At 34.4% G+C, this 24,423-nt stretch overlaps 5 protein-coding genes across 8 annotated transcripts; 3 read left to right on the top strand and 2 right to left on the bottom strand.

Annotated features, from left to right (window-relative positions):
- Positions 1–197: 197 nt before the first annotated feature.
- Plod (procollagen lysyl hydroxylase) lies at positions 198–16,507 on the bottom strand. Of its 3 annotated transcripts, none has more exons than XM_076324786.1 (12): positions 16,351–16,507; positions 15,636–16,171; positions 14,577–15,198; positions 13,433–14,480; positions 8,906–9,137; positions 8,489–8,829; positions 7,933–8,386; positions 7,625–7,852; positions 2,046–2,367; positions 1,843–1,947; positions 1,333–1,479; positions 198–861 (listed from the first exon to the last, which is right to left on the bottom strand). In XM_076324786.1, the coding sequence occupies exons 4-12, from the start codon at positions 13,638–13,640 to the stop codon at positions 577–579; spliced, it is 2,322 nt and encodes a 773-aa protein (XP_076180901.1). In that variant the 5' UTR covers positions 13,641–14,480; positions 14,577–15,198; positions 15,636–16,171; positions 16,351–16,507; the 3' UTR covers positions 198–576. The 3 variants fall into 3 exon arrangements, with proteins under 3 accessions (XP_076180901.1, XP_076180900.1, XP_076180902.1); XM_076324785.1 differs by lacking the exon at positions 1,333–1,479 and adding an exon at positions 1,524–1,670 and having other exon boundaries at positions 16,351–16,504; XM_076324787.1 differs by lacking the exons at positions 1,333–1,479; positions 13,433–14,480; positions 14,577–15,198; positions 15,636–16,171; positions 16,351–16,507 and adding exons at positions 1,524–1,670; positions 12,249–12,433.
- LOC143153510 (immunoglobulin domain-containing protein oig-4) lies at positions 3,416–5,358 on the top strand. The gene is given in 3 exon segments (XM_076324801.1): positions 3,416–3,890; positions 4,980–5,129; positions 5,200–5,358. Coding segments are annotated over 3 exon segments (447 nt in total). The 5' UTR covers positions 3,416–3,752.
- On the top strand, positions 5,381–7,601 carry LOC143153509 (immunoglobulin domain-containing protein oig-4). Its single transcript, XM_076324800.1, has 5 exons — positions 5,381–5,428; positions 6,384–6,470; positions 6,840–7,022; positions 7,100–7,249; positions 7,318–7,601. The coding sequence occupies exons 1-5, from the start codon at positions 5,396–5,398 to the stop codon at positions 7,474–7,476; spliced, it is 612 nt and encodes a 203-aa protein (XP_076180915.1). The 5' UTR covers positions 5,381–5,395; the 3' UTR covers positions 7,477–7,601.
- Gbeta76c (guanine nucleotide-binding protein subunit beta-2) lies at positions 14,341–16,868 on the top strand. 2 transcript variants are annotated; one of them, XM_076324798.1, is made up of 6 exons: positions 14,341–14,498; positions 14,619–14,764; positions 14,893–15,192; positions 15,268–15,469; positions 15,692–15,908; positions 16,029–16,868. In XM_076324798.1, the coding sequence occupies exons 1-6, from the start codon at positions 14,430–14,432 to the stop codon at positions 16,133–16,135; spliced, it is 1,041 nt and encodes a 346-aa protein (XP_076180913.1). In that variant the 5' UTR covers positions 14,341–14,429; the 3' UTR covers positions 16,136–16,868. The 2 variants fall into 2 exon arrangements, with proteins under 2 accessions (XP_076180913.1, XP_076180914.1); XM_076324799.1 differs by having other exon boundaries at positions 14,361–14,515.
- Positions 16,593–24,133, bottom strand: Neurl4 (neuralized E3 ubiquitin protein ligase 4). Its single transcript, XM_076324784.1, has 17 exons — positions 23,949–24,133; positions 23,388–23,603; positions 22,860–23,309; positions 22,586–22,786; positions 22,298–22,517; positions 22,129–22,225; positions 21,877–22,053; positions 21,460–21,768; positions 21,179–21,372; positions 20,821–21,110; positions 20,355–20,748; positions 19,966–20,287; positions 19,696–19,889; positions 19,417–19,622; positions 17,980–19,346; positions 17,684–17,836; positions 16,593–17,621 (listed from the first exon to the last, which is right to left on the bottom strand). Exons 1-17 carry the CDS (start codon positions 24,105–24,107, stop codon positions 17,426–17,428), a joined length of 5,145 nt encoding a protein of 1,714 aa, XP_076180899.1. The 5' UTR covers positions 24,108–24,133; the 3' UTR covers positions 16,593–17,425.
- Positions 24,134–24,423: the final 290 nt, after the last annotated feature.

The raw sequence follows: 24,423 nt of genomic DNA, 5'->3' as shown, positions 1-24,423 counted from the left end.
AAGTCTGAAGATTGAGAAAATGCTTTTGTTTTTTTTATAAACTGTAGTGTATGTAATCTCAACTAGAAAGTTTGTTACTCTGTTATTTGAAGATATCAGTTTCGGTGAAACAAGGTTCCATGGAAAATGCGAAGATATAATTACATAGAAATCGTAAGTTGTAAATAACTTAAGAAAAGAAAACGAGTTTTTAATAAAAAAAAAAAAAAAAAAAAATGGAGAAAGTAAACGAATTCAAACAATGGTAATAATAATCATTCCAATGGTATTATCAAAACGACATATAAATACAAATGCAACTTAATATTTTATTTTCGTACAAACACTTACGATTACTAATTGTTTCGCGTCCCTATTCTCATATTAAAAAAATAATATTAACCAGAGAAACACGTTTTTTTCCGTAAACGCATACTTTCGCTCAGTTCAACATTAAATTTGCAACTAACATTGCTATCTGATAGGTGAATGTGTACCAGAACACATTTTGACATTATTTATACATTTCTCTTTCCTAACAATAATACATTTTTTGTTCAATTATTGTAGAGAATGTCCTATGACTTCTTGAGTCAATCAAGGATCGACGAATGAAATCATGATGTATCGAGTACCACTAGTGACTCGGAGTCCTTCATGGTAATGTGTTAGTCTTCCAGGATGAATCAACATCCAACCCTGTTTTGTATCTGTCACGGAACAATTGTATCGGATAAATCTGCAACCTCCACCCTCATAATCTATCCCCATCCTGTTCAGGGCGATGTTGACAGTATAGGTTGAACTATCATGGTGTGGTTTCAATGATGGCTGCTCATCCGGACGATACCTCACGACGAAGTTCATGATAGCGCGTGGTGGCTAATTAATTGTACAAAGACAATGAATTACTAACAAATTCAATTAACATCTAATTTAATTAACATAACATTTCAATAAATACACTGCTCGAAATAAATAGAAAAGTATTTAATCAAATGACATTGTTGCTTCGAAAATTCTAAAGTGCTATATCCAAGTCTTATTTATTCATTTCACTTATAATGGTGATTTTATTCGAGCAATGTACTGTATACAAAGCTAGTTATATACAGCTATTGGAAAGGTGTGATCTATACTGAGAAAGAATACAACCTTTGAATAATTATTTCATTAGAAATTGAGAATAAAATTGAAAAATGGTTCAGAATACGAAGCCTATCACCACCAATATGCAGTGCAATTGATTTACAAAATAAAGGACTTTATAATTTAAAAGTCGGTACATATAAAAATCTTGTGCAACCAACAAAAACTTAGTCCCAAATTTCCAATGTGTTTCGTGACTCTTACGCTCGTATTGTAGCCTACAAAAACAAGCTCTTGTAAAGGACCGACATATTCAGAAAGAAAGTATAACCAAGACTCGTGAAGGTCGACTTGTCTCATGTGAATATCTCGTGTCGGTACGGCTTCGTATCCGCCATCGATGCGTGGATCCTAAAAATGATCAATGCATGCATTAAAAGACCATGATATCTTACGTCATGATAGTATCCGGTAAATACAAGTTCCTGCAGGGGTCTAACGTACTCCTTTAAGAAGTATAGCCACTGTGATTCATAATTCACTTGAGTCATATGAATATCACGGGTTGGTACATTTTCGTAACCACCCGTTAACCTTGGATCCTGTCAAAAACATTGTCTTATTATTTTTTATGAGAAAATGCAATTGTGTTCCTTCTTTGATCACTGTGAACACTAACTGACTAATGAGTATAACAGGTACAAAAGTGTGTATATTACAAGGATTAACTTATTGAAAAAATAAATATAAAAAATATTTAATTATCATACATACATTATTTGTTCCATCAGACCACTTTCCAAACGTCTCCATAATTTCTACCAATTCGTTTGTGAACTTCTCATTGACTATAGGAAACCAGTACACGTCTGGACAGGGCTGTTAAAAATATTGAATTGTATACTTAAGAAGAATTGTATTCTCAAAAAATTTATAGATTTACAAACAAGGATTAAAAACGAATTTTTAAAACTTGCCTGCAGAGGAGTTTGTTTAGGATTAAAATTCTCTGAGTAATTTTCGTGTATATATCTTCTCTCCCAGTCCAATTTGTTATCGAAAATTTGATATAAGTTAGGATTGACCATGGTGATATCGTAACTCTCTGGATTAACGAGATGTCCAAAATCGAATCTATTGTTGACGTACATGAAGATGGATCGTTCCCTGTTAGCATAGGCAAAAGCCATATCTGTGTCCAAATCACCCTCTGAATAGGATGGACGAGTCTCTTTATTCTTTATCAGAGTAGCGTTAATTAGGTAGCAGTTACTGATAAAAGGCACGTTCCATAGTCCTCTGAAATAACAAGACAGTATCAGTTTCTTATTGAAGTCCTGTGGACATTTTATGATTTAATAAAGTGATAACTTTGACAAATTAATCACAATGTTTGTAAGATTAATATTTGAAAAATAAATAAATTAGTAATCTAACTAATCCTTAAAATGTTCTTCCACTTCAAACCCTTTAAATGCTATTCTATTTGTAGCATACAAGAAACATCATTGGGATTTCTTAAAAGGACGAATTAATCGTGTTATCGCGCATCTGATCGCTTTAATATTTTCAAAAATTCATGGGCACAGAAGAAGTAGACACATCAGCGGGGCCAACATAGATGTGATCGTACGCACATCGATGTTGTTTTTCAATGCTTAAATATTTTGTGAGGCAATCTCTATGATATCGTAATAAGCCGATGAATATACACTAACAATGGGTCATATATAAATTATCCAATTGAGATTCATAACTCTGTCAGTGATGAAATGTACATCAACTACTGTCCATTTATATTTTAGGCTGTACAGACAGGAGATTTTGCTTGGTCACTTGGTGAAAGGAGTCTCTCTAAATAGTTGATAAGCACTCGGAGATCGTGAAATTTATCCAAAGAACTGTTTTTGTATGAAAGTGTAAATAAGAAGATTTGGTCAGTAATCCAACTAATTCTTAAAATACTGTTCCATCTCAAATCTTTTTAACACTATTCTATTTGGTGCAATCAAGGAACATCATTGAAGTCTCTTAAAAGGACGAATCATTATTGCTAACACATGCCTATCTGGTTGCTTTGATATTTTCAGAAACTTAAGGTCACTAAAGAAACAGATACATTGGTGAAGCTAACATAGATGTTTGCCAGTCACACACAACAATGTTGTTCTTCAGATGTCAAAATTTAAAAAATCCTTTTAAAGGCAATTACTATAATGTCGTGATTGATCATTGAATATACACTGGCAATGGGTCATGTATAAATTATCCAATTGAGATTCATAACTCTGTCACCAGTGACGTCATGTACATCAAGCACTGTCCATTCATATTTTAGACTGTAGGGACAGGAGGAATCCAAAGCCACTGAAATTGCTTGGTCTCTCTGAGTAGTTGGTAAGCACTCAGAGATTGTGAAGTTTATCCAACATGCAGAGAACTGTTTCTGTGTCAAAGTGTAAACAAAATGTTTGATAATCAGTACTGTTTTAAACAATTTCAAGTGTTAGACAGGGTAATTTTGTATAATTAAATATATGAGTACCTAGTGCGTATTAAGACTGTCTTAAAAGACAAAGTATGTCTATGTGTAACTGTTCCATGAAAACTGCATAAAAAGCTCTACCTGGTACAGATTGACGAAACAAAGAATTCTGTGTTTCTCCTTATTCATTGCTTTGCTGATGAGTACAAATGCAATAAGAAGTGGAGGAGATAGAGGAATTAGAGGTCATCGCGTGGCCAGCATGTATAAACCATGGATACACACTTTTATATCTCATCGAAATCCAGCTAGCGTCAATTACTACGAAAATAAAGATGTGAGTTTATAAGGAATAAAAGTATAATTTTAACTATACACTGATACTCGCCGCGAAAAGTATACTAACAAGCACTAAAAATGTAATTTTTGTTACTGAATAAAATATTCAAGTTGTAACAAAGTATATATTTAATAATAAACTATATGCAATGTTTAGTGACAATAAGCAATAAGTTTGTATGCAGAAAATATGTTGACAAAAATTAATTAGGTCAAAATAAAATTTGAAATAATAATAAATTCACATTAAGTATGAAATTTGATATCTTCGATTGTTTGTAACTTCCTGAAGTCATTTTTGTATACTTTCTATTAATTTATTAATTGTATTTTATCTATTTCAGATTACACTTTTAATAATGGTCTTTGAAGCAGGAATTTATTACGTTTCTAATAATCGACTGCGATTTGGTCCAGATCGGAATTTTGATCAAGCCATAGTACTAAATTAATATTATTTTTATTGATATATTTCTTTGCAATTTTACATTGGCCTGTTGCAAAGTAAATGAATTCCAAACGTTCATTTTTTCAACTGACTAAATTAAATTTTGCTGCAAAAAAAAGTCCACCTTCGTGACTAACAGTAACGTAATTACAGAGGGTTGAAATCTTTCCCCCACTTTTCTAATTATTAATCGTCTTTTCTTATTCCAATAAATATCAAATTTTGATTCATCACTGAATATAATGTTTTTTCAAAAGTCTATCAACTTATTCTCAAATAGGCAGATGCAATTCAAATTTTATTTGTTTAGAAGAAATTAAACAAATTAAGTTTTTGCGCACCTTTCTTTACATCATGTGATTTTGTCACACTATAATTTCTCTCGAGCGCCCTGATATTGAAAGATTTATTCTAAATACGAAAATGTTAATGTGTTAATCAAAACATGATTTAAAAATTAATCCATTAACATTGACACAACGTTCTGAGAAATGAGAACTATACACGTTGTGTTTATAACTAAGAAAAGTCAAAAACAGAAAATTTTGAAGTATGTCAACATACTTTCCGCGACGAGTGTACAAGAACTCTGATTTTCTCGCTTGACATAATATTTTGTCTAAACTCTAAATATTATAGGAGGCAAGAATAGTGAAAGCATCTCACTTTGAGTTAGATTACATGCTAGGGAGGAAAATCATATTCTTCTGTATGGCCACTGGGTTTCCAAGACCTGCAATTATCTGACTGAAGGATGGGATAGAATTGTACCATCATAAGTTCTTTCAGGTATTCCTATTGCTTAAACTTCGTAAAGATAATATGTACCACATTTAGATCCTACAATATACATTTGCAGGTGCACGAATGGCCCGTCGGTAACGACACATTGAAATAAAAAATGGAGATAGATCCTGCTATACAAAAAGATGCTGAGTACTATGAGTGTCAGGCGGATAATCAGTACGCGGTTGATCGCCGTGGTTTCAGAACAGATTATGTCATGATCTCTTATTAAAATTAGCATCTCCTTTCGGTTTCGTGATTGTGTTAGCATGGACAATGGATTAACGATCTTGTGGCTCCAGGTATCAAGCAGTATCATTAAATTCTTCATGGAATATTCTGAAAATTATGGGTTTAAATTTCGTTCATTATAAATACTCTTTGGAATTAGTGATTAACTAGTAAGATATACCAGAATGGTACGAAAAATTAACTTTAAGTAATAAGTTAAACTTTTAGACTCCAAATTTTTACTTTTAGATTGCTTAGGAATTGCAAAACTAGATTTCCCAGTGTTAAAAGTTAGTACTGGAGGCTCATTGTTTTTAAGGAAGGAATAAAAGAGCACGCAAATAAAATTATATCAGAAGACTGATTAGTAATGCCTGTTAAGTTCTATCAAACGATTATTTGCTCAATGAAAATATAACTTCAATTAGTATGCATTTATGTAAGTAAAACATACGAAACACCTCGCTGCTTTCTTTAACGCATGTACTTCGTTGCTATTAAGAATTTCAGTGCATAACGGCACACTTGAAAATTTAAAGTTCCCCCAGCTCTTATTCATTAAATCACAATTGACTCTCATAAGGGTGATACGTTTGCCGTGCGAAGCATAAAACATATTCAAAATAGCTCGACAATATAAATCTGTTTAATGAGTTGTACAGCTACTTCAAAGTTCTGTTCAACAAGAATGAGGATATTTTAATAAGACATTATAAACAAAAGCCTAAATGATTCCTAAAAAAACGGAATTCCCGCATAATCAAAATCAATCGACGTAAATTATCAGTCTGTAAAATAATTGAAATTAGTGAAATCAAAATATAGTGTAACAAGCCCTAGCTGTTGTTAGTTTTGATCCTGCCTTGTTTGAACTTGTTTGCATCAGTATTATATTGAATGAACGTCAAGTAAGTAGAAATGGAATTCGTTGATGACCAAGTTGTAATAGGTGTCAAAGGAATAATCGGCACACGTACACGCTACACATAGGCAGTTCAGCAATATCTGCCTATATGTTTGTAATAGATAGGAGAGGACACTAGGGGAGTAATGAGTAGGTGGCTGTCAGTTACAAAGGAGTTCCGTGTGGGCATCGTACGTTGCCTGTACTCGGTGAGTATCTGCGACATGTCGGCGTAGACGAATATTGCGCAATATTTGAAACATTGTCCTATGACGAAGACTAAAATTTGTAGTAAAAACATCATTGGATTAAACATGAAAGAATTCACGTTTTTCAAGCTATATTTATCGCCTAAGTCTTGAAAATTTCTGTTGAGATTTTTGAAAATTTTGTACACATCTTACAAGATCATCATCACCTTTTGTAGGAGTTTCAAATATTGTTCTTGCTACCTAGTCTGAACGACTATAAAGACTAGTTTCTCCTATTAAACATTAATTTAGATTCTTTTCTATTTATGCGTTCTTTCAACAACTCTGATCGTTGACTTAAACATACATTTTACTTGCTTTCCTCAGACCGTCATGCCACGCTTTACGGTGATACTATTTCTGTTAATCATATTGCTGCTGATCAGCCAGGAGATTCTTGGACGAAGAGGACGAGGCAGAGGGAAAACTAGATCACGAGTTCAGATAGGATTACCTATAACTGGAAAGTACCGTGATCCGGAGAGTGATCAGTACTACAACAACCATAACGTAGGTAGACCCATAAATCAAATTGATTTTAATCTTCTAATCGTTTGTTTTATATAGTTCTAAAATTATTTGTCTAGGGCGCAAAAATACTGTTGGCGTCGCACTTCGACTTCGAATACGTTTTAGGACACAAAATTGCTTTCCTTTGTCTCGCGCGTGGAAATCCACGCCCACATATCACATGGTTCAAGGACGGTGCGGAGATTTATTCTCATCTCTACCTACATGTGAGCATTTAATCCTGTTTTGAAAAGTTGAACATAAAACTGTGTGATAATGAATTTTTGGTGTACAGGTGCATGAATGGCAAATTGGGACAGACAAAATGAAGTCAAAGCTGGAAATAGATCCTGCTACTCAAATGGATGCTGGAGTCTACGAATGCACCGCTGACAATATGTACAGTATCGACCGCAGATCTTTCAAAACTGACTTTTCTATTGCTTTTGATTAAGTTTACACTCTTTCAAATAGTTTAGGAAAAGTAATCATAGATTATATTAATTAAAAATATGAAATAATCTTCAAAATGTACAGCTTCTGTATACCAAGTTGGACAATAAATACAATTTGTTTGAATGGAATGTATCCTGATCACTTACCTCCTTTCATTCTTCACAATCTCCATGTAATCAAAGCTCCGAGCGTAGAATCCACTGTCCGTTATTGCACCCCAGAAATTACTCCACATTTTGTCTGGCCTGACCAGTAATGGCGCGACAATTCCTCGTTGTTGTTCTACCAAAAACTTCAATGTGTATTCATTATCTAGGTGAGCGATAGAATCGACCGCAAAATATCCAGAACAGTTTTTCGCCAAGCAAAGCTCCCTAAGGAATATTTTTTACTTTAAAGCGAGAAAGGAATGTAAATCTGTTTTCAAATCAATTAGATATTTTACACATCGTACATGGTTAAATTTCTGACCCAAACTTCAGTTACAGATTCGCTAGCATGAATCTGGTTACTGCTGTTATATTTCTTTCCAAATTTCTTCATGAATTTGTCCACTATAGGCTGATGATACTCCACCGCGTTATGAATGATCAAATGCAGCTTTGATTTTGGATAAGCTTGCTTGTATATCGTTGTCAGGAATTCCTCCAAAAAAGGAGTAGGTCGTTCAATAAATATAGCGATTAATATAACTGGATATGTTTCTGGCATTGTTTTATCCAATTCTATTGTTTCATCCAAGCACTCTAAACATCCTTCTTCAAGATTCCAAGCTTGAGCCAAGTAATTACCAAGAGAATTCAAAGATAATTTGCTATAACCATTTCCATGAAGTATCAAAGGCTGTGTATTATAAACAGTGTTTACAAGAGAAGCTTTTCCTCCCTCAAATTTCAATTCCACGTCAGCTGTACAAGACAGATACATTAACATAATATAATACTTTTATTAGAATGAATATCTTCTGATATTTTTAGTTATATTCATTATTATTTAATTTGTTTACTTACCTACAGCACCATAGAGATTCTGGAATATTTCAGATTTGTGATCCAGTTTAATTTGATGCTGTTTTCTCAACTTCTCATCAAGGTATGCATTGGTGTAGAATAACTGATCATCATCTTTATTTTTTATGGAAACATACGTTAAAATCGCATAAATGTCTGAAGCATAGCCTATGAAACCTCCAGAATTTAGGAATCGCTTTCCCCGAGTTGCAGGTGGATATTTAGAGGCCAATGATTTGTCTGGCCAACAAAATGCTTCGGCAGAAAATAAAATTCTAGCATTTGTGCTCTTGAACTTGTTAACAATTTCATCTAAATTGCTTAAAAATATTACATCATAACTGAAATGTAGAAACAACTATTAAATTAAGAGTTAATAATAATGTATGTTGGATATAAAGACAATAGAAAGCAAACCTGTCAGTAAATATCACAATGTTCTCTTCATCAAATTGATACTTCTCCAGAGCTTCCTTTAAAAGATTAACTTTGTAACCACCTCCTGAACTGGTCTTTACATTACCACCTTGCCAGGACTTGCCCAAACCAAGCACATTCAAGTTATTTTGAAATCCATAGACATGCACAGATTTAAGGAATCTTTTGTAACCATCTGTCTCATTGCTAGCAATAGTGAACACGAGAACATCTGAAAAGCAAATAATTACTTTATGTATTGTCTCTTGATTTTAAACTAAAAATGATTAAAAGAGAATAATTCTTAGATCCCAATAATTTCAAATGACTGGCCTGAATTCATTTGAATTTAAAACATGGCAGTAACAGTTCTATTCATGACTACATGATCAAGAAGCTTGAATAATCAGTCATGCATAGTGATTTTCATAATGCAGAGTCTGCTTAAACAAATATCTGATAGAAACCATCTAACTAAGATAATAAAGTTAAAATAAGATTTAAGTGGCTTTAAACAGAAGACAATTAGATCATACTATTGATCCTAAACCCATAATTTATACTATTCTTCTAAAAAGAATGATTCAAAATATGAGAAATTTGAGTCCTTGAAACAGAGGATTGTTTCATTTTAAGAAATTAATTTAACATTTATGTTATAAATAAAAGTATAGATGAAACTTAATTGTCAAATTATTTTTTTTAATTCCTAAATTATATCTTTGAATGTTATATTAAATTTCATAAAATATAAGTACATATTTCTTGCAAACATATTTGCTTTTCTTTTGAGATCATGGCAGAGTGCACATGATTTCCCGTAAATTCAAAAAAAAGTTGATCTATTTTTGGCCTAATAACATCAACGCATGGGCGCGGTACGCTGAACAAGCAGAGAACCGTTCCCATAGACGTTGTAATTTCGTCGTGACATCACAATTTGAATGTAATATAAATGAACTTGCTGACAGTGTTAAATGTTACATCATCTCTTAACAGAATTGACAGACTCAAGAAAAAATCGAATGTAATTTTGTATTCATCATTTTCCCCATATGCATTTGCAAACGAAACCTATTTACATTAAGCAATTTTTTTCGTTTTAAAATGTATGAGAGGGGGAAAAAGAGAGAAAGAGAAAGAAAGTAAAATAGAGAGAACACAGAGTTTACAGGCTTGCGCGCACTCTTTCACAAGGAAATAACTGTACTACATTACAAATATTTTTGAATAGAATATTATTTATTTCGTTATATTTAATTTACGTGCAAAAATTCTGAAATGACCTTAAAATTTTCTTATACAACAAATATATTCATTAGACCCACCCACACATACCTTTTTTCAATTATTTTTTGAGAGCACAATTTTTTAATAAATTATTAAAATATACTTGATTATCACTTTTTGAGTGTTGTCCTACGTGCACTCAGTCACTACTTTAATTGAAGATATACAACGGTAATATTTATACCATAGGCAGTGCGTAGGCACACACACGCTCATACGGATTTACTGACAACTACTTTGGAACATAAAACCTTTCTTCGTTTACTATGTCGATAATTCTTTTCTCTTTGTAAACCAATTTAGAGAAGATTCGAAAATAGAGGAATCTTCAGAGTCATGTATATCAGAGCGTGATGTAGCCGGAAATGGAAAGATAACGACTCTGCACATGATCCAATTACCCACTGAAGAAGAGGTGATGTAAAAACCAAATTAAAAAAATTGTTAAGCGTTTCTTTGTGTACGGTCAATGCACCGCAATAACTGTAAAGTGTCTTTTTTCTTTTGCAATCGACGACTGAAGAAACGTGCATGTAATTAAGCTAATAAATCTAGATGAAATAATCATTTCAAGAAACGGTCAGACGTATGCTGTAAAAAAATGCGCCTTTAAAGGAGAGGCATCGTATTGCAAAATTTAAAATACGTTTCGCTGCATCGTGTCAGCACGATAGTTAAACTTTATTGTTCCAATTACTGCTGTAACTATGCTGAGCGGTAATTGAATAACTCAGAGATGTATGATCTATTCGTTTTTTGATTACTCAACCGATAACACAGTAACACTTTGTCGTTGAAATTTCTGCAATTCTTTCGTGTCGTAATTGAAACGTATAATAAGCTACTTAAATATTCGTTCACTGTGATTTTGAAAACTTATAACTACAATCCCTACTCTCTTGTTTCATTTTTTATAGTATCGATTGATAATATAGTAGATATTTTGTTTTTGAAATTATTGTGGTGTCTGTTATCATTACAGATTATACCATCGTCGACATAATATTTTAATAAATCTGGTCGTAGAAAATAGGAGATTACTGTTTTATATCCCTACTATGAATAACAATTAATTGATAAATCGACACTATGACCTATTAACAAGGATGAACAATAAGTACAATGCACATATTTCTGTTCGAAACCAGACACCTTGAACACAATCTTTTGAATCGTTTTTAATGTTTTTTTCATCGCATATTAATTTCAATATCATAAGATGACAACAATAAAGTAACAGCGATAAAGCAACTCCCTTTTTCCCGGTAAAAATACGTCATGGATAAGAATACCACGATCTCGCTTGCGAGTGGACCAAAAGAGGTCAACTATCCTCAGTCCAGTTGTCTGATAAATGAGATGAAACAATTTCGAAATAAACCGTAAGTAGGATTCATTTAACGTAAATATCTTCGAAATGCACGTTATATATTCGTGTCACGAAGATATTCGATTGACGTAAAAATAGAAGAGATAAAGTTTAAGAACTTGCAATCGAAAGTACTTGCGTACATTTTTTCCGGTTCAATGTACTTAAAACTTTCTCTGACAAACGACCACGAAAAAAAAGGTCAATAACATTGCTGGAATTCTTTAAACGTGATTACAAAGTCGAAAAAAGGAACATAGAAATTTAAAAAATTTTCGAGAATGTACTACAAGATTCCGTTACAGATCAACGCAATCATCAAAGAATTATTTCAGTACAAATTGGGTTTTCTCAAAGTAAAGAATAGTCAAAAAGTATCGGTAGCAAATTCTAAACAAAAAGCTTGGCTCAACAAACAGTCGTACATGAATGTTTTAATTTATGTTTCGTGTAAATTATATACACACAGCCCGTGAAAACTTGCAACATTAACAACGGTTTTTCGTGGCTTAATTAACTTTATTTTAAATTGTGTGTTAGATTAATGAATGAGCATAACGACAATAGTGGAAGATTATATTCATTTTTGCTTCACGCAAATCGATTAGGATACATTTTCAGAAACAATAGCAAGAATCCGCACTACCCTTATGCTGGAGAGATTGAAAGAACGGAAATATTTACCGTCTATATTCGTTGATGGTGGAGTTTCGCTGACCACGTGGTATGTAAGAAATAAGCTCCAAAGAAGAAAACATCCAACGTTCTTTTCACGCATTTCGAATTGGTAAGGATCGCGTACGTACCAGCGACCGCATCGAACGCACTATTCCGACTAAGGCAAGCCTCAAACAGCGGAAAGCAAGTTCGCCGTTACTCCCACGCTTTTTAAACGAAAGTTACTATCTTTGATGAGTACGTCGGCGCCAGTTTCTTGCCTAATGCCTACCGTTTTGGAAGAACGTAACAGAACCCTTGTAGACATGTTTGATTGTACGATACAATTAAGTACCACCGTTTAAATGTTGTAAACGCATTGAGTTCGCGTTTTCATTGATTTGATAATGACTGAAGCGGCACGCGCGAATCATAATGTGCATTGCGTGTTGCATATGCACCAACCTAATAACTTACACTTAACTGGCACTACACTCTAAACTAAAGATCATATTGAATACTTCTTTCTATAAGCTTGCCTTTAATAAATAAAGGATTACTTACTTTAAATGATATTATAATACTAGTTTTATTGGAAATCATAGCCTTTTAGAATTCTAAGCTTAATCAGAAAGAATCTCTCGATAATCTGAACGGATTCTGATATTCATTATAGCATATGTATATAAAAGATTAATTTTATTGTACCTTAAGAATGTTTGAAGCTTCAGCAGTGAAGACCAGTAACTTTTTTCAAAATAACAATTAAAGAATGTCAAATACTTGTTCCGATGCAATATGTACACAGTTATCGACTGTAATGTGTGTATACATGCGAAAATTCTCTGAAGATGTCGCTTTACAATGTGCTACCTGTAGGTGTGTACGCATGAATCATCGAAACAAAACAAGCATAATCATTGGTAAGCACAAATAACCAATGAGAACGCACTTTTAAGCAACCAATAGAAACACTTTTATCAAATAATTCTTCTTACTTTTGTTTATTTACATTATTATGTAATTATTCACAAAGTAAAAATTATTAGAACAATGGAGCACGATTTAATGTAATAAAACATATTCTAAACAAAGTTAGCGATTCTTATGTAATTTAAGCAACGTATATAATTACATTGTCGACAATTATTCTAAATATTGCAATATCAAATAAATTTGATTTATGTAGATGTGACACGATGTTTACGTACCCTTTACAATGATGCCCTGAGATTTGATTTTTGTTTTGTAACGTCCAACAATAATTTGTTCAAATATATTCGACAAGTTACCTTTGCACAACACGTTTTCTTTATCGTCTTGTGTCAAACTGAAACAAACTTCTCCGGTTGATACGACGTAACTTATGTAATTTAATAACAGAATACCAAACAGCATATTTCTTCCTGTGTTCAACATAACTTTTGTACGCAGTACATACGATCAACAAAACGGTTGATTTAATTTATAAACACTTTTTTGGAGTATTCCAATAGAAAAAATTAAATATTAATAAATATATACATATGCGTTTAAATATAAAAGAGAAAACAAATTTTTGTTATTTCCGCCTTACCATAAGTAAATTTATGAATAAATTATGTACTATCTGTGACTGATGAACTGAGAGAACTAAATCTATCTAGGTAGATGATCGAATTATTTATACGTGAAATGAAATTCGAAAGCGCGACTGATCACAGTTTTTGTCGGTAAAAGAATGAGAAGGCTCATGTACCGTAACCATGTACCTTTTTCTTCTTTTCACTTCTTACAATCTTAAGATATATATTTATGAAAAGAAAAGCTGAAGGATCAAGATTCACATTAATCATTAATGAATATGTAATTGAAACTATTAACTCCTTTGCAACATATTATGCACCACGCGTGCAAAATTCTCTCAATCATGCGACGTTGATACTTAAAATTTTTAATCACAAATTGTAGAAAAAAATATACGCATGAAATAATAAGGGTTATCGTGTATGTAGGTAATTAAGTTAGGTTGAAGAACCAAACTAATGCTCAACAAATCGAATTAAGCGTCGGTTTAATACGATTACTAGGGCAGCAGTGTAGACGATGCTGAGGCTTCTTTCACGGTTTGATGGAAATTTGCTTGCCAGTATCCGTAGATCCGTCATCGTTGGTCTTTCGTTTCCAATTCCATAGTAATTCCCAAACAAAGCGAGACACGTCCAGAAAATGGGGAAGGACGACGCGGAAACGGTAGCCTTAAAAAAAGAACTGGAAGATCTAATCAACAAATGCAAGGTTGTATCATAAAGATCGTATGTACATCATTAAGTAAAAAAATATACTTAAAAAAAGAAAATTCTAACTGGTGCTTACGTTTTGACTTAAACAAAAAAATATTGCTTCGCCGCATGCCAGGAAGATCAAAAGAAACAACAAGACACGACTTTGGAAGATACATGTAGCGGAGTAGCAGACGCTCCGAAGGTCAAATTATCCACAAAAAAATTACTAAAGGGACACATCAACAAGGTGAACTCGGTACACTATAGTGGCGACAGTAGGTCAGTCTTGCTCATCGATACTTTCATTTTCCTCTCACGGTGAAATCAAGCGTAACAGTCGTGTTTCTATTCTATATCCATTGAAACGAGTGTCTGTCAGATAATCAACAAGTTTTGCTCATTTTTAGGCATTGCGTGACCGGTTCTCTAGACGGAAAACTTATCATTTGGGACTCATGGACGGGAAACAAAGTCCAAGTAATCCCGTTACGCTCAGCATGGGTGATGTCCGTAGCTTTTGCACCATCAGGAAACTTCGTCGCTTGTGGTGGTATGGACAACATGTGCACTGTCTATGATGTGAATAATCGTGATGCTACAGGCTCGGCCAAAATCGTTAGAGAGTTGTTAGGATACGAAGGTTTTCTCTCATCGTGCAGATTCTTGGAGGACAAGCGAATTATAACTGGATCCGGTGACATGAAAATGTACGCCTGAAAGACAGTAATCTATCAATTATCTTAGTTTCAATTCATTTTATAATAATGCTAAAATTCTTTTAGTTGTATATGGGACTTGGAAGCAAACAAAAAAACGACAGACTTCTGCGCTCATGCTGGCGATGTGGTTAGCATTAGTTTAGCCTCGGATATGAACACATATATAACCGGATCAGTGGACAGAACATGTAAACTATGGGATTTGAGGGAGGAGAATGCAAAACAGACTTTCTTTGGACATGAAGCTGACGTGAACTCTGTCTGTGTAAGTATATAAAATTATTAAATTATTCTATTAAAACTGTTATAATATTTTACGACTTATTCATAATTTCTAATACCTTTACGCCTTGCATACATTAGAAATATATCCCAACAACAAATTAAGTATACAGGTTTTTTCTAAAGTTGTATAAATGAAGATGACTTACAAAATCTTCTACCAACACCAAAGCGTTGAAAATTACGTTCTATATGGTTTGTTCAGTACCACCCTTCGGGACATGCTTTCGTAACAGCCTCGGAAGACAAGACAGCGAGATTGTGGGACTTGAGATCCGATCAGCAGTTAGCCACATTTAAGCCGCCTAATTCAACTCCTGGATATACGTCATGCGGTTTGTCTCTCAGCGGTAGATTTATATTCTGTGGAAGCGACGATAATTCTATTCACATTTGGGATACGTTGAAAAATCAGCACAACGGTGAGCAAGCATTCTAATGGTCTCTAAAACAGTGGCAAAAATTAGATTTATTAATTTTAAATGCAAATCCATAGTGTTGAAGAACAATTAATTGTACTTGACTTTATTTTTCATTTAAAGGCGTTTTATCGGGACATGAGAACCGAGTAACGTCGCTCAGTGTTTCTGGAAACGGCATGGCGGTTGCTAGCTGCTCCTGGGACCAGAATGTACGAATTTGGGTGTAGAAGCTTGGAATAACTTTATCAGTAACGTCGCAGAATCTTGAAGAAGAAGGAGATGAAATAAAACAGAGATTCTATTTTCTTCCTGTTGATACGTTTGTTTATGTTTGTGTTTTGCCATCCCCAAAATCAAGTTTTTCATACAGGCAAAAGTAGATCTGTGAGAAGTTTACAAGAAAACTATATATTATTGTATATTGAATTAAATAACTACTCACATGAATAATTTATATGTATAAATGTCTGTAGCATTTCTTGAAGTTTATATTATAAGATACAGGGACTGCTTTTCTTGTCTGTCCAAAGGAACTTAAAGAAAGTTATTGGAGCTTGATTCTTGAGGACACCTGGATTCTTTTTTTTTTTTACTGCAAAGTAAACGACATTAGAAAATGAAAAAAATAAAATACAAAATAAAGCGGATGAACGTATAACTGATTGTAAAACATAGACAGGTTGATTCTCTTTTCTTTCTTTCATTTATATTATTTGTATGCATTTATAAATAGTGCACATGGTATTCACAAAGAAAAACTGCGTCTCTAAACAGCGTATTTGAAAATATAGTTATTACATTTTCCTGAAAGTATCCAAGTTAATAATTTCATTTTTGAGAACTTTCTACGGTGTTGTGATTTACAATTGCAACAATTTATTTCTACATTATACATATAACATGTCTCTGTGTCGAAGTTGCAAAGTGGTGCTTTAAATAAAGAAAAAAAAGGAAGAGAGAGACTTTCGTTCTTGTGACTAATACTTAAAGATTTGGTATTCGTTAGGCGTAAATCTCGACGATTAAGGTGCTTTTTTAATATGACGATGAGCCTGTTTGACACAATTCTCATCGCCGTGAACCTAGGCCAGTAGCTACATTATCAGTATAACATAATACATACACTATGTATTTGATATACGCGCTACTGTATACTTTAACGAACTGATTATTGCAAACGTTTCAATCGACAGTCAATGAATTACACCTATCATGTATCTTTCAATTAAAATTGCTTGCTGAATCAAGTTAAAGGATAACGAAATTCTTAATAGATCTTCGCGAAATTAATCGCAATAGTTCATACTGAAGTACCTAATATATAATTTAACGTAAATATACATTCAGCGGAGATTCGACGGAATAATTCAAGATAAAAAATCGATCTTAAAAAATCTTACGGTAATTATATTACGTTACATAATGCTTATGTACATTCGTTTGTCCTCAAAACGAAAACGCGCCTCTCGCAGCAGATCGCAACGTGGAACGTTCTCGCACTTTCATGGCGTATTAAATTAAAATCCATCAAGATGAACTAAAAGGGCCACAATAACCGTGGCTCCTGCTTCTTTGGTTGCCCATTTGCTGGAATCGAACTGGAGATCGTCGTCATCCTTGCTTCCAGGACTGATCGTGTACGAACCTGGTCTTACCAGCAGCTGGAACGCGGTAGATGCATTCAGCTTTTTATTCGATTGGGTATCAATATACCTATAAAAAAGAAACAATTAATAATAGATAATTGGCTGTTACTTGTAGCTGGAAGTACTTACGGATACTTTCTGGTGAATTCCTCGGATGCAGCATACTTTATATTCGGAGAGAAAACCACTTGAGGATTTTGATCCTCTGCTTTTATATTCATGGTTAGATTACTCACGTCCAACTGCTCTTTCGTCATGAGCTCTCCTGTGTCGAGAATCAATCTGCAAACAATAAGGTCATAAATTATATTGATCAAGGCTAGATTTATAACAACATATAGTTGTCTGGCCTTTGCAATGCAATTATTCGTTTTTTATTGTATCGTATTTTTATTAGTGCTAATAAAGAGAGTATTATTATTTACCTGATCGCATCTAGACGTATACCATAAAAAGCAACGTGCCACTTATCCGTTGTACTTTGTGGGATCTGGTTAGCATTGATACTTTGTTTCAACGGGAACCTGGTCCAACCAATTGGTATAGCGAACTCAGCTGGTGGTTCGCCTTTCTTGCAGACTGCACTATCCTCTTCCAATTTGTAACAAGCATTACAATAACACAACACGTCGTCTAAAGAAAAGAACTCGTCTGGCAGAACCAATGATTTCTTTAACCTCATACATGCCTTTAAGTATTCGCACTTTTTCGAGGGTATAATGTTCGTTCCGGGAGGTGTGGACGGTAACGATGGCGCTTGCAGCAATTGCAACGAAGGTGCATTATAATTGGGAATTGTGTTTTGTCCTAACAAAGTCGTGATCCCACCAATGGAATTGTTATCAACAGACACAATGTTGTTCCAGGACATATTCGAACGCACATCATTGAAATTAGAGGAAACTGTATTGGAAATGTCAGATGCCGCGTTACTCAATGTATTTTGAGAGGAAAAAGTCTGTGACGAACTTAACATATTTGTTGATCCGTGATTCTGATGTGCAGCATTCAAATTATTCCCTTGACTATTGGACGCTATGCTTTCATTTATCGCATTGTTACTGTTCAAGCTAGTTATGTTAGTAGTGCTGTTCGCGGTGCCATTTTTAATATTAATATTAGTCGCGTTATTTATCTCTACATTTGTACATTCGTTTCTAATGATAGAGTTCTCGGACTGGCTATTCGATATCGTGCTATTGTTCAGCTGATTCGAGTTATCGTAACTTTTATTTTTGATGCTTCGTGTATTGTTACTTATATCTGAATTCGGATCTAAGTTGTTACTGTCAGACACACTAGGGGCTGCTTTGTTTTCAATGTTGTTGGTTAAATGCACATTGTCGTTATTGCACGCCGAATATTCTACGATATTATCGTCCTTAACGTTTGAACTGCATTGACTGGGTGCACTTGGTGATGTAGAGGTGGATAGATCAGAAGATGTTGCGACAATAACATTCTCCTTTTCATGACACTCTAGATCAGCCTTCTCTCTCGAATTTTCTGCGTCTTCTAACTTGGTCCTAATACATTCCATTGATGCTACAGTCGTGATATTGTCGACAGAAGCGGATGAAAATGTCTCAGTATTGTTTTCAATGACAGAAACCTGTTCACACTGGCCATATAGATCAAACACAGCATAAACATAAGGTGGCAAGTCTGTTGCAGCTACTCCTTGATCCACATTATTAATAATTAAGTGTAATCTGTTATCTTCGTCAATGAACAAACCTACTACAGAACTAGACTGGAGACCCTCTAAAGCAGCTCCATATTTCGTTTTTACCTAATAAAATATAATAACTTTTTATTGTTTATTTTGTTTTATAAAGTTTTACAGATTAGTTAACACTTACCCTGATACCATTGTGTGATATCCAATCGCTACAAATAATCCACGAATGCTTTTTGAAACCAAGAGCAGTTAAAGGGAAGTTAGCTTTCTCTGGCGAGATGCAAGTCACGCCACAAAGAACGTTAGAAACCCATCGTTCGTTTATCTTTTCAATTTTTACTAAAAATGGCTTGCCCTTGATTAGAGGACGGCTAGACATTACCACTCCTTAAAAAATGTAGTACAATACAGAATTGTTTTGAAGAAAAAATAAAAGTACAAGTACTAGAATCAACCATACCTTGATTATAGCTAGCAACCCTTTTTGCAATAGTTTTGGTCTCAAGTTGTATATTTCTTCCATGGTTTTCATGAAACTCATAGTTCCAATCACTTTCCCCTACTAAATGAGCGGCAGGTTGAGTTGGCGTCAGCGTTATATCGTTCACTAATTTCCCTTCAGATACGTCTACAGATGTATCCATTCCAACATCACTAAAAATGAATAAATAAGATCGTACATTCAAGTATTATTAACAAATATGTTGAGAGTAATTTAATACAAACGTACTTGCGTAAAACAGGCGGCATAGGATCTAACAATAGTTCCAAAGAATCCTGTAGTCTCAAACTGGCATTTGGCGATACTGCAGTGTTCTGTTGCTTGCTACTCGTAATATTGACGGCTACAGTACTACCAAAAAGTTCGATTACAGCGTACACCATTTCCGGTATGTATGATGCCGCCACACCCATGTCTTCGCCGTTTATGTAAAATTTTAAATTACCCTCGTGTGTGCGTTTCATTCCAATTTTATCACCCACTCGTAACCATTCCAAGCTCGGACAGTAATTCATACACAAAACATACATATTGTGTCTTACTTCATTACCTATATATACAAAATTTCATAAAAAAAATAAAATATGTATTATTCTTATTTATTATTATACAATTACCTGTTAAGTACCAAGCGTCAACTGGAATGCGCCCCATACTAGGAACAAGGTTCATAGACGTTAACCAATTTCCATTTTCGTTGCTTATAACGCCTATCCTCAAGCAGCCGCTCCACTCTCGTGCAACCTCTTGAATGGCAATTTCGAATATCTCATTATTCTCTAACGGCGTCTCACTTAACAATACTGCATTATTGTACTCCCTACACCTAGTCGCTATTGTTTTATCACTATTCAGCTGAACATTCAAGCCAACAGATTCGTGAAACTTGTGCATAATCTCTGCCTGAGCTTGAAGCTGAATTACAGATGTGGGCTGTTGACTAGTACTGTTCTCTGATGGCAAATACTGTTGTGTCATGGGATCCCTGCGTTCTGGCAGCATAATTGTGACCTAACCGTACATGCGTTAAGTAATTTTCTTTAAGTACTTTATCCCGGATTAAAAGAAATCATGGTAACATACCTGAACACATCGACCATACAAATCGATTACAGGATAAACATGTGGCGGTAAACCCGTGCAAGCCGGTCCTTGGTCCACTCCGTCTAAATAATAATGCAAACTGCTATCTGAACATCGCATCATACCAATGCGATTACCCTCCGCCAACTTATCTAAATCACAAGCATAATGGTTTCTTAGGGTCACACCATCTCGCATAACATTAGAACCAGACAGCATCCAAGTGTCGTGGTCGATGTCCGTCATCGTGGATGGAAACTCTAATTCATCGGGCCTTATGACGGTCACGCCTGAAAGATTCTTTTGTTTATATCTTCGAAGAAAAAAGGAATAGCGATTCTTACTTTTAAATGTTTACCTGCTTCAATCGCACCAGTCCAACGATCAACCATTTTATCGATGGTTACCTCGAACATCTCGCCATCTCGCAGTGTACGATTTGCTATTACGATAGCTTCGTTGAACTCACCTAAAGCTCTAGGCCTCAACGCAGTCAATCCATTATTTATTATCTTCGCGTTCTTACCATGTATATGATGAAATCTTAAATCACTATTTGTAAAATACAATATGAATTAAATGACGAATTAATAAGAAATATAGCCTCTATTTGTTTAAAAACAAACAATGTTTACAAACCTATACAAAGTTGTATTGCTATAACTTGAATTATTTGTAGTAGGACTATAAAAATCTGTATTGTCTACTATAGTTGCCTGCGTCGCCTGGCCATAAAGATCTATGACGCCATAAACTCTCTCAGGCACGTTCAGCACAGCAGCTCCTTGATCAGCACCGTTCACATAAAAATGTAACGTCGCATTATCTTTTCTCATAACACCTACGCGATCTCCAACTTGTAATCGTTCTAGATTCTGACCGTACTGATCTATTATGGTAGTGCCATTGTGTATCACACCGTTTCCTGTCATCACCCATGTGCCGGATCTGCAAGGGACATGACCACCTTCGAGCAATAACACGGGCGATAAACTTAACATAAATTTGAGATGATACAAGTGTATTAACACGAACTGGAAATATTATTTTACATACCTAACGTTTGTCATAGTGAAAGGGAATTTTAATTCAGTGGGAGAATGAGTAGTAACCCCTATCCCAATGGATCCTGCCCATTTTGTTACGATTTTGTCCAATCTCACTTCAAACAATTCATTTGGTTTCAATGGTCTTGAAGTTAGTACAACACCGTTGTTGAAATCGTCCATTACACTGTAAAACAGCAATGTGCAAATATTATACGCTATACCGATCTTGTTTGACTAAAAGTTGTAAAAGTTGTTTTACTTAGGCCTATGTGCTGTGCGTCCATTATTGATCACTTCAACATGTGTACCACAACAAGTATGGAACATAAGCCTATCTGGTGGTTCTTCTTCTGTTTCTAAAAAACAAAGACACTCAAGTACAATAACTTATTGTGTTACATAAAAGCAAAATATAAATATTAAATTACCATTTAGACCTTGCAGTTGTAATGTGTTTCTTCTAGTAACTAAATTTTGTTCCTCTCTTTCATCCCGATCCACAATTGTCACTTTCACAGTCATACCATAGAGATCAATAACACCCCATACACCTGGAGGTATTTTAACAGCAATACCTTGATCCAATCCATTTATTAAATAATGAAGATTCCCATTGCTTCGTCTTACCATGCCTACCCTGTCTCCTTTCTAAATATTAACAGTTTATTGACAAATTATACCTATAATAAAAACTTATCAAATTATTATAATCTTACCCTCAACTCATCTAAATTATACTCTCCATATTCACGGCACATGCCCTTTCCATTCACTAAAATTCCACAACCAGACATCATTGTTGTTCCCGAACGCATGTTAGTCATAGTTGCTGGAAATTCCAATGCTGTAGGACTATGCATGGTAACTCCAACTTCTATACTGCCTGACCATTTCTTTACAAGTCTGTCAATTCGTACCTGCAATTATGTACTTCATTATGAATTTTTTTCTATTAAAATTGTTTATTATTTTTCATTTTTGTTCTCCTACCTCAAATAATTCATTGTCCCTTAGTGGCCTATGAGTCATTACTACTCCATTATTAAATTCATCTAAAGGTCTCATCCTTTCAGCAGTTCTGGCATTGTTGGATAGTTTTACCATTGTACCAATCCTCTCGTGAAACCTCAGTCTATCCTCTCTAATAGCAGCAAGACTTGGATTCTTGGGTAAATTAACATTTACATTAACGTTTAAATTAACATTCAAATTAGCGACTAGATTAGTTGTGGAGGAATTGGATGCTTCTCCAAGAGCATAGTCATTGTCAATTTCAACTTCATCCTTTGGCTTGTTAAATAAAATGGAGGCAATTTGCGAGTGAGTTATAGTCACTTGCACACAAGCACCATAGATATCTACAACTGCAAACATGCGTTCCGGTATATTGGACACTGCTACACCTTGAGAGACGCCATTAATGTAAAATATCAGCTCGTGCTAGAGTTGAAAGAAAGTAAACAGCAAGTAAAATAAGTCAGTGAAGCAAGCATTAACATATATTACTAGAGAACTTACATTGGATGTTACCATTACTCCCAAAGTACTTTCTTTTTCTAAAGAATCTAGGTTTGTTCCATACGTTTCTAATATCCTTATTCCATTGTGGACTATGTTAGTAGTAGACATAATCCATGTTCCTTGACAAAGGTTAGTAGCACAGGCTGGCAGTTCTATAAATTCTGGATCACATGTGGTTACACCAATCTGTATGCTACCACTCCATGATATCATCTGTGAAAGATGGAACAATATTTATTACAGTATTTGAATTCAACGAAGAACTGATTTGTTTTCAAATTAAATTTAGGTATTGAATTGTCTGATATTCTATATCATTACTGATTTAAGAAAAATCACATTACAAGCAAAGTTCGCACGTTTACAGAACAATTCGTCGACGACAGGTCGCATGACAGTTCTTATTGCGAATGCGGCAAGCTACTAAATTGCGGTATGATAAATGATAAACAGAAACCTTCAAACCATCCACGTTATAAACAAAGTTTTGACAGATGAGGAAAATCAGCGGCAGTGTATCAATACAGTAGTCAAGTTTGGGGATTTCGATTCAAATACCTTCTTGTCGATGCGAACTTCGAAAAGCTCGTCATCCTGGAGCGGATCGGCACTTAGAACCAATCCGTAATTATAGTCGGAATGATCTCGTATGGCCGTGCAATTGTTGTTCGTTAAAGTAATATGACGACCGCATCGTTGATGAAACATGTCGACCATTTGTTGTGCACCGACCGTCGCATGTAACCAAACCATTCATCACCCCTCCCCCGCCGGTATTTTCCGTCTCCTTTCATCCAATGCTTTCTATACACATTCTGTCTCTCCCACTCTATTTTTCCTCTATGCGCACAGAGTCACGAAAGATGAAATAATTGTAACTTTACGAACAAGATAGGGTCTCTAGCGTTCCTGCATCAGATAAAATTTAAAATAAGAATATTTGAAAAACTATTTTAAATAGGAAATATTAAAGTGAATACAAATGAAATAGTATTAAAGTTCTTTTAAATAAATTAGTTTAAATTAAATTTCG

The sequence above is a fragment of the Ptiloglossa arizonensis genome, chromosome 12 (genome assembly GCF_051014685.1).
Source record: "Ptiloglossa arizonensis isolate GNS036 chromosome 12, iyPtiAriz1_principal, whole genome shotgun sequence".
Lineage (NCBI taxonomy): Eukaryota > Metazoa > Arthropoda > Insecta > Hymenoptera > Colletidae > Ptiloglossa > Ptiloglossa arizonensis.
The sequence above is the reverse complement of the archived record's forward strand: the minus strand, read 5'-3'. Positions and strand labels throughout refer to the sequence as shown.

Excerpts from the sequence above, each read along its gene's own strand:
- LOC143153509 (XM_076324800.1), top strand. The coding sequence starts at position 5,396 with ATGGACAATGGATTAACGATCTTGTGGCTCCAG. Across the intron at positions 5,429-6,383 it reads TAACGATCTTGTGGCTCCAG|ATAGGAGAGGACACTAGGGG; the intron begins GTATCAAGCAGT and ends TGTTTGTAATAG. Across the intron at positions 7,023-7,099 it reads AGTACTACAACAACCATAAC|GGCGCAAAAATACTGTTGGC; the intron begins GTAGGTAGACCC and ends TTATTTGTCTAG.
- Plod (XM_076324786.1), bottom strand. The coding sequence starts at position 13,640 with ATGTTGAACACAGGAAGAAATATGCTGTTTGGTATTCTGTTATTAAAT. Across the intron at positions 9,138-13,432 it reads TCAGGGCATCATTGTAAAGG|ATGTTCTCGTGTTCACTATT; the intron begins GTACGTAAACAT and ends TTTGCTTTTCAG. Across the intron at positions 8,387-8,488 it reads GAATCTCTATGGTGCTGTAG|CTGACGTGGAATTGAAATTT; the intron begins GTAAGTAAACAA and ends TGTCTTGTACAG.
- Gbeta76c (XM_076324798.1), top strand. The coding sequence starts at position 14,430 with ATGGGGAAGGACGACGCGGAAACGGTAGCCTTAAAAAAAGAACTGGAA. Across the intron at positions 14,499-14,618 it reads ATCTAATCAACAAATGCAAG|GAAGATCAAAAGAAACAACA; the intron begins GTTGTATCATAA and ends GCCGCATGCCAG. Across the intron at positions 15,470-15,691 it reads CTGACGTGAACTCTGTCTGT|TACCACCCTTCGGGACATGC; the intron begins GTAAGTATATAA and ends TGGTTTGTTCAG.
- Neurl4 (XM_076324784.1), bottom strand. The coding sequence starts at position 24,107 with ATGGTCGACATGTTTCATCAACGATGCGGTCGTCATATTACTTTAACG. Across the intron at positions 19,623-19,695 it reads GGTTGCTAGCTATAATCAAG|GAGTGGTAATGTCTAGCCGT; the intron begins GTATGGTTGATT and ends ACATTTTTTAAG. Across the intron at positions 17,622-17,683 it reads GAATTCACCAGAAAGTATCC|GTATATTGATACCCAATCGA; the intron begins GTAAGTACTTCC and ends TCTTTTTTATAG.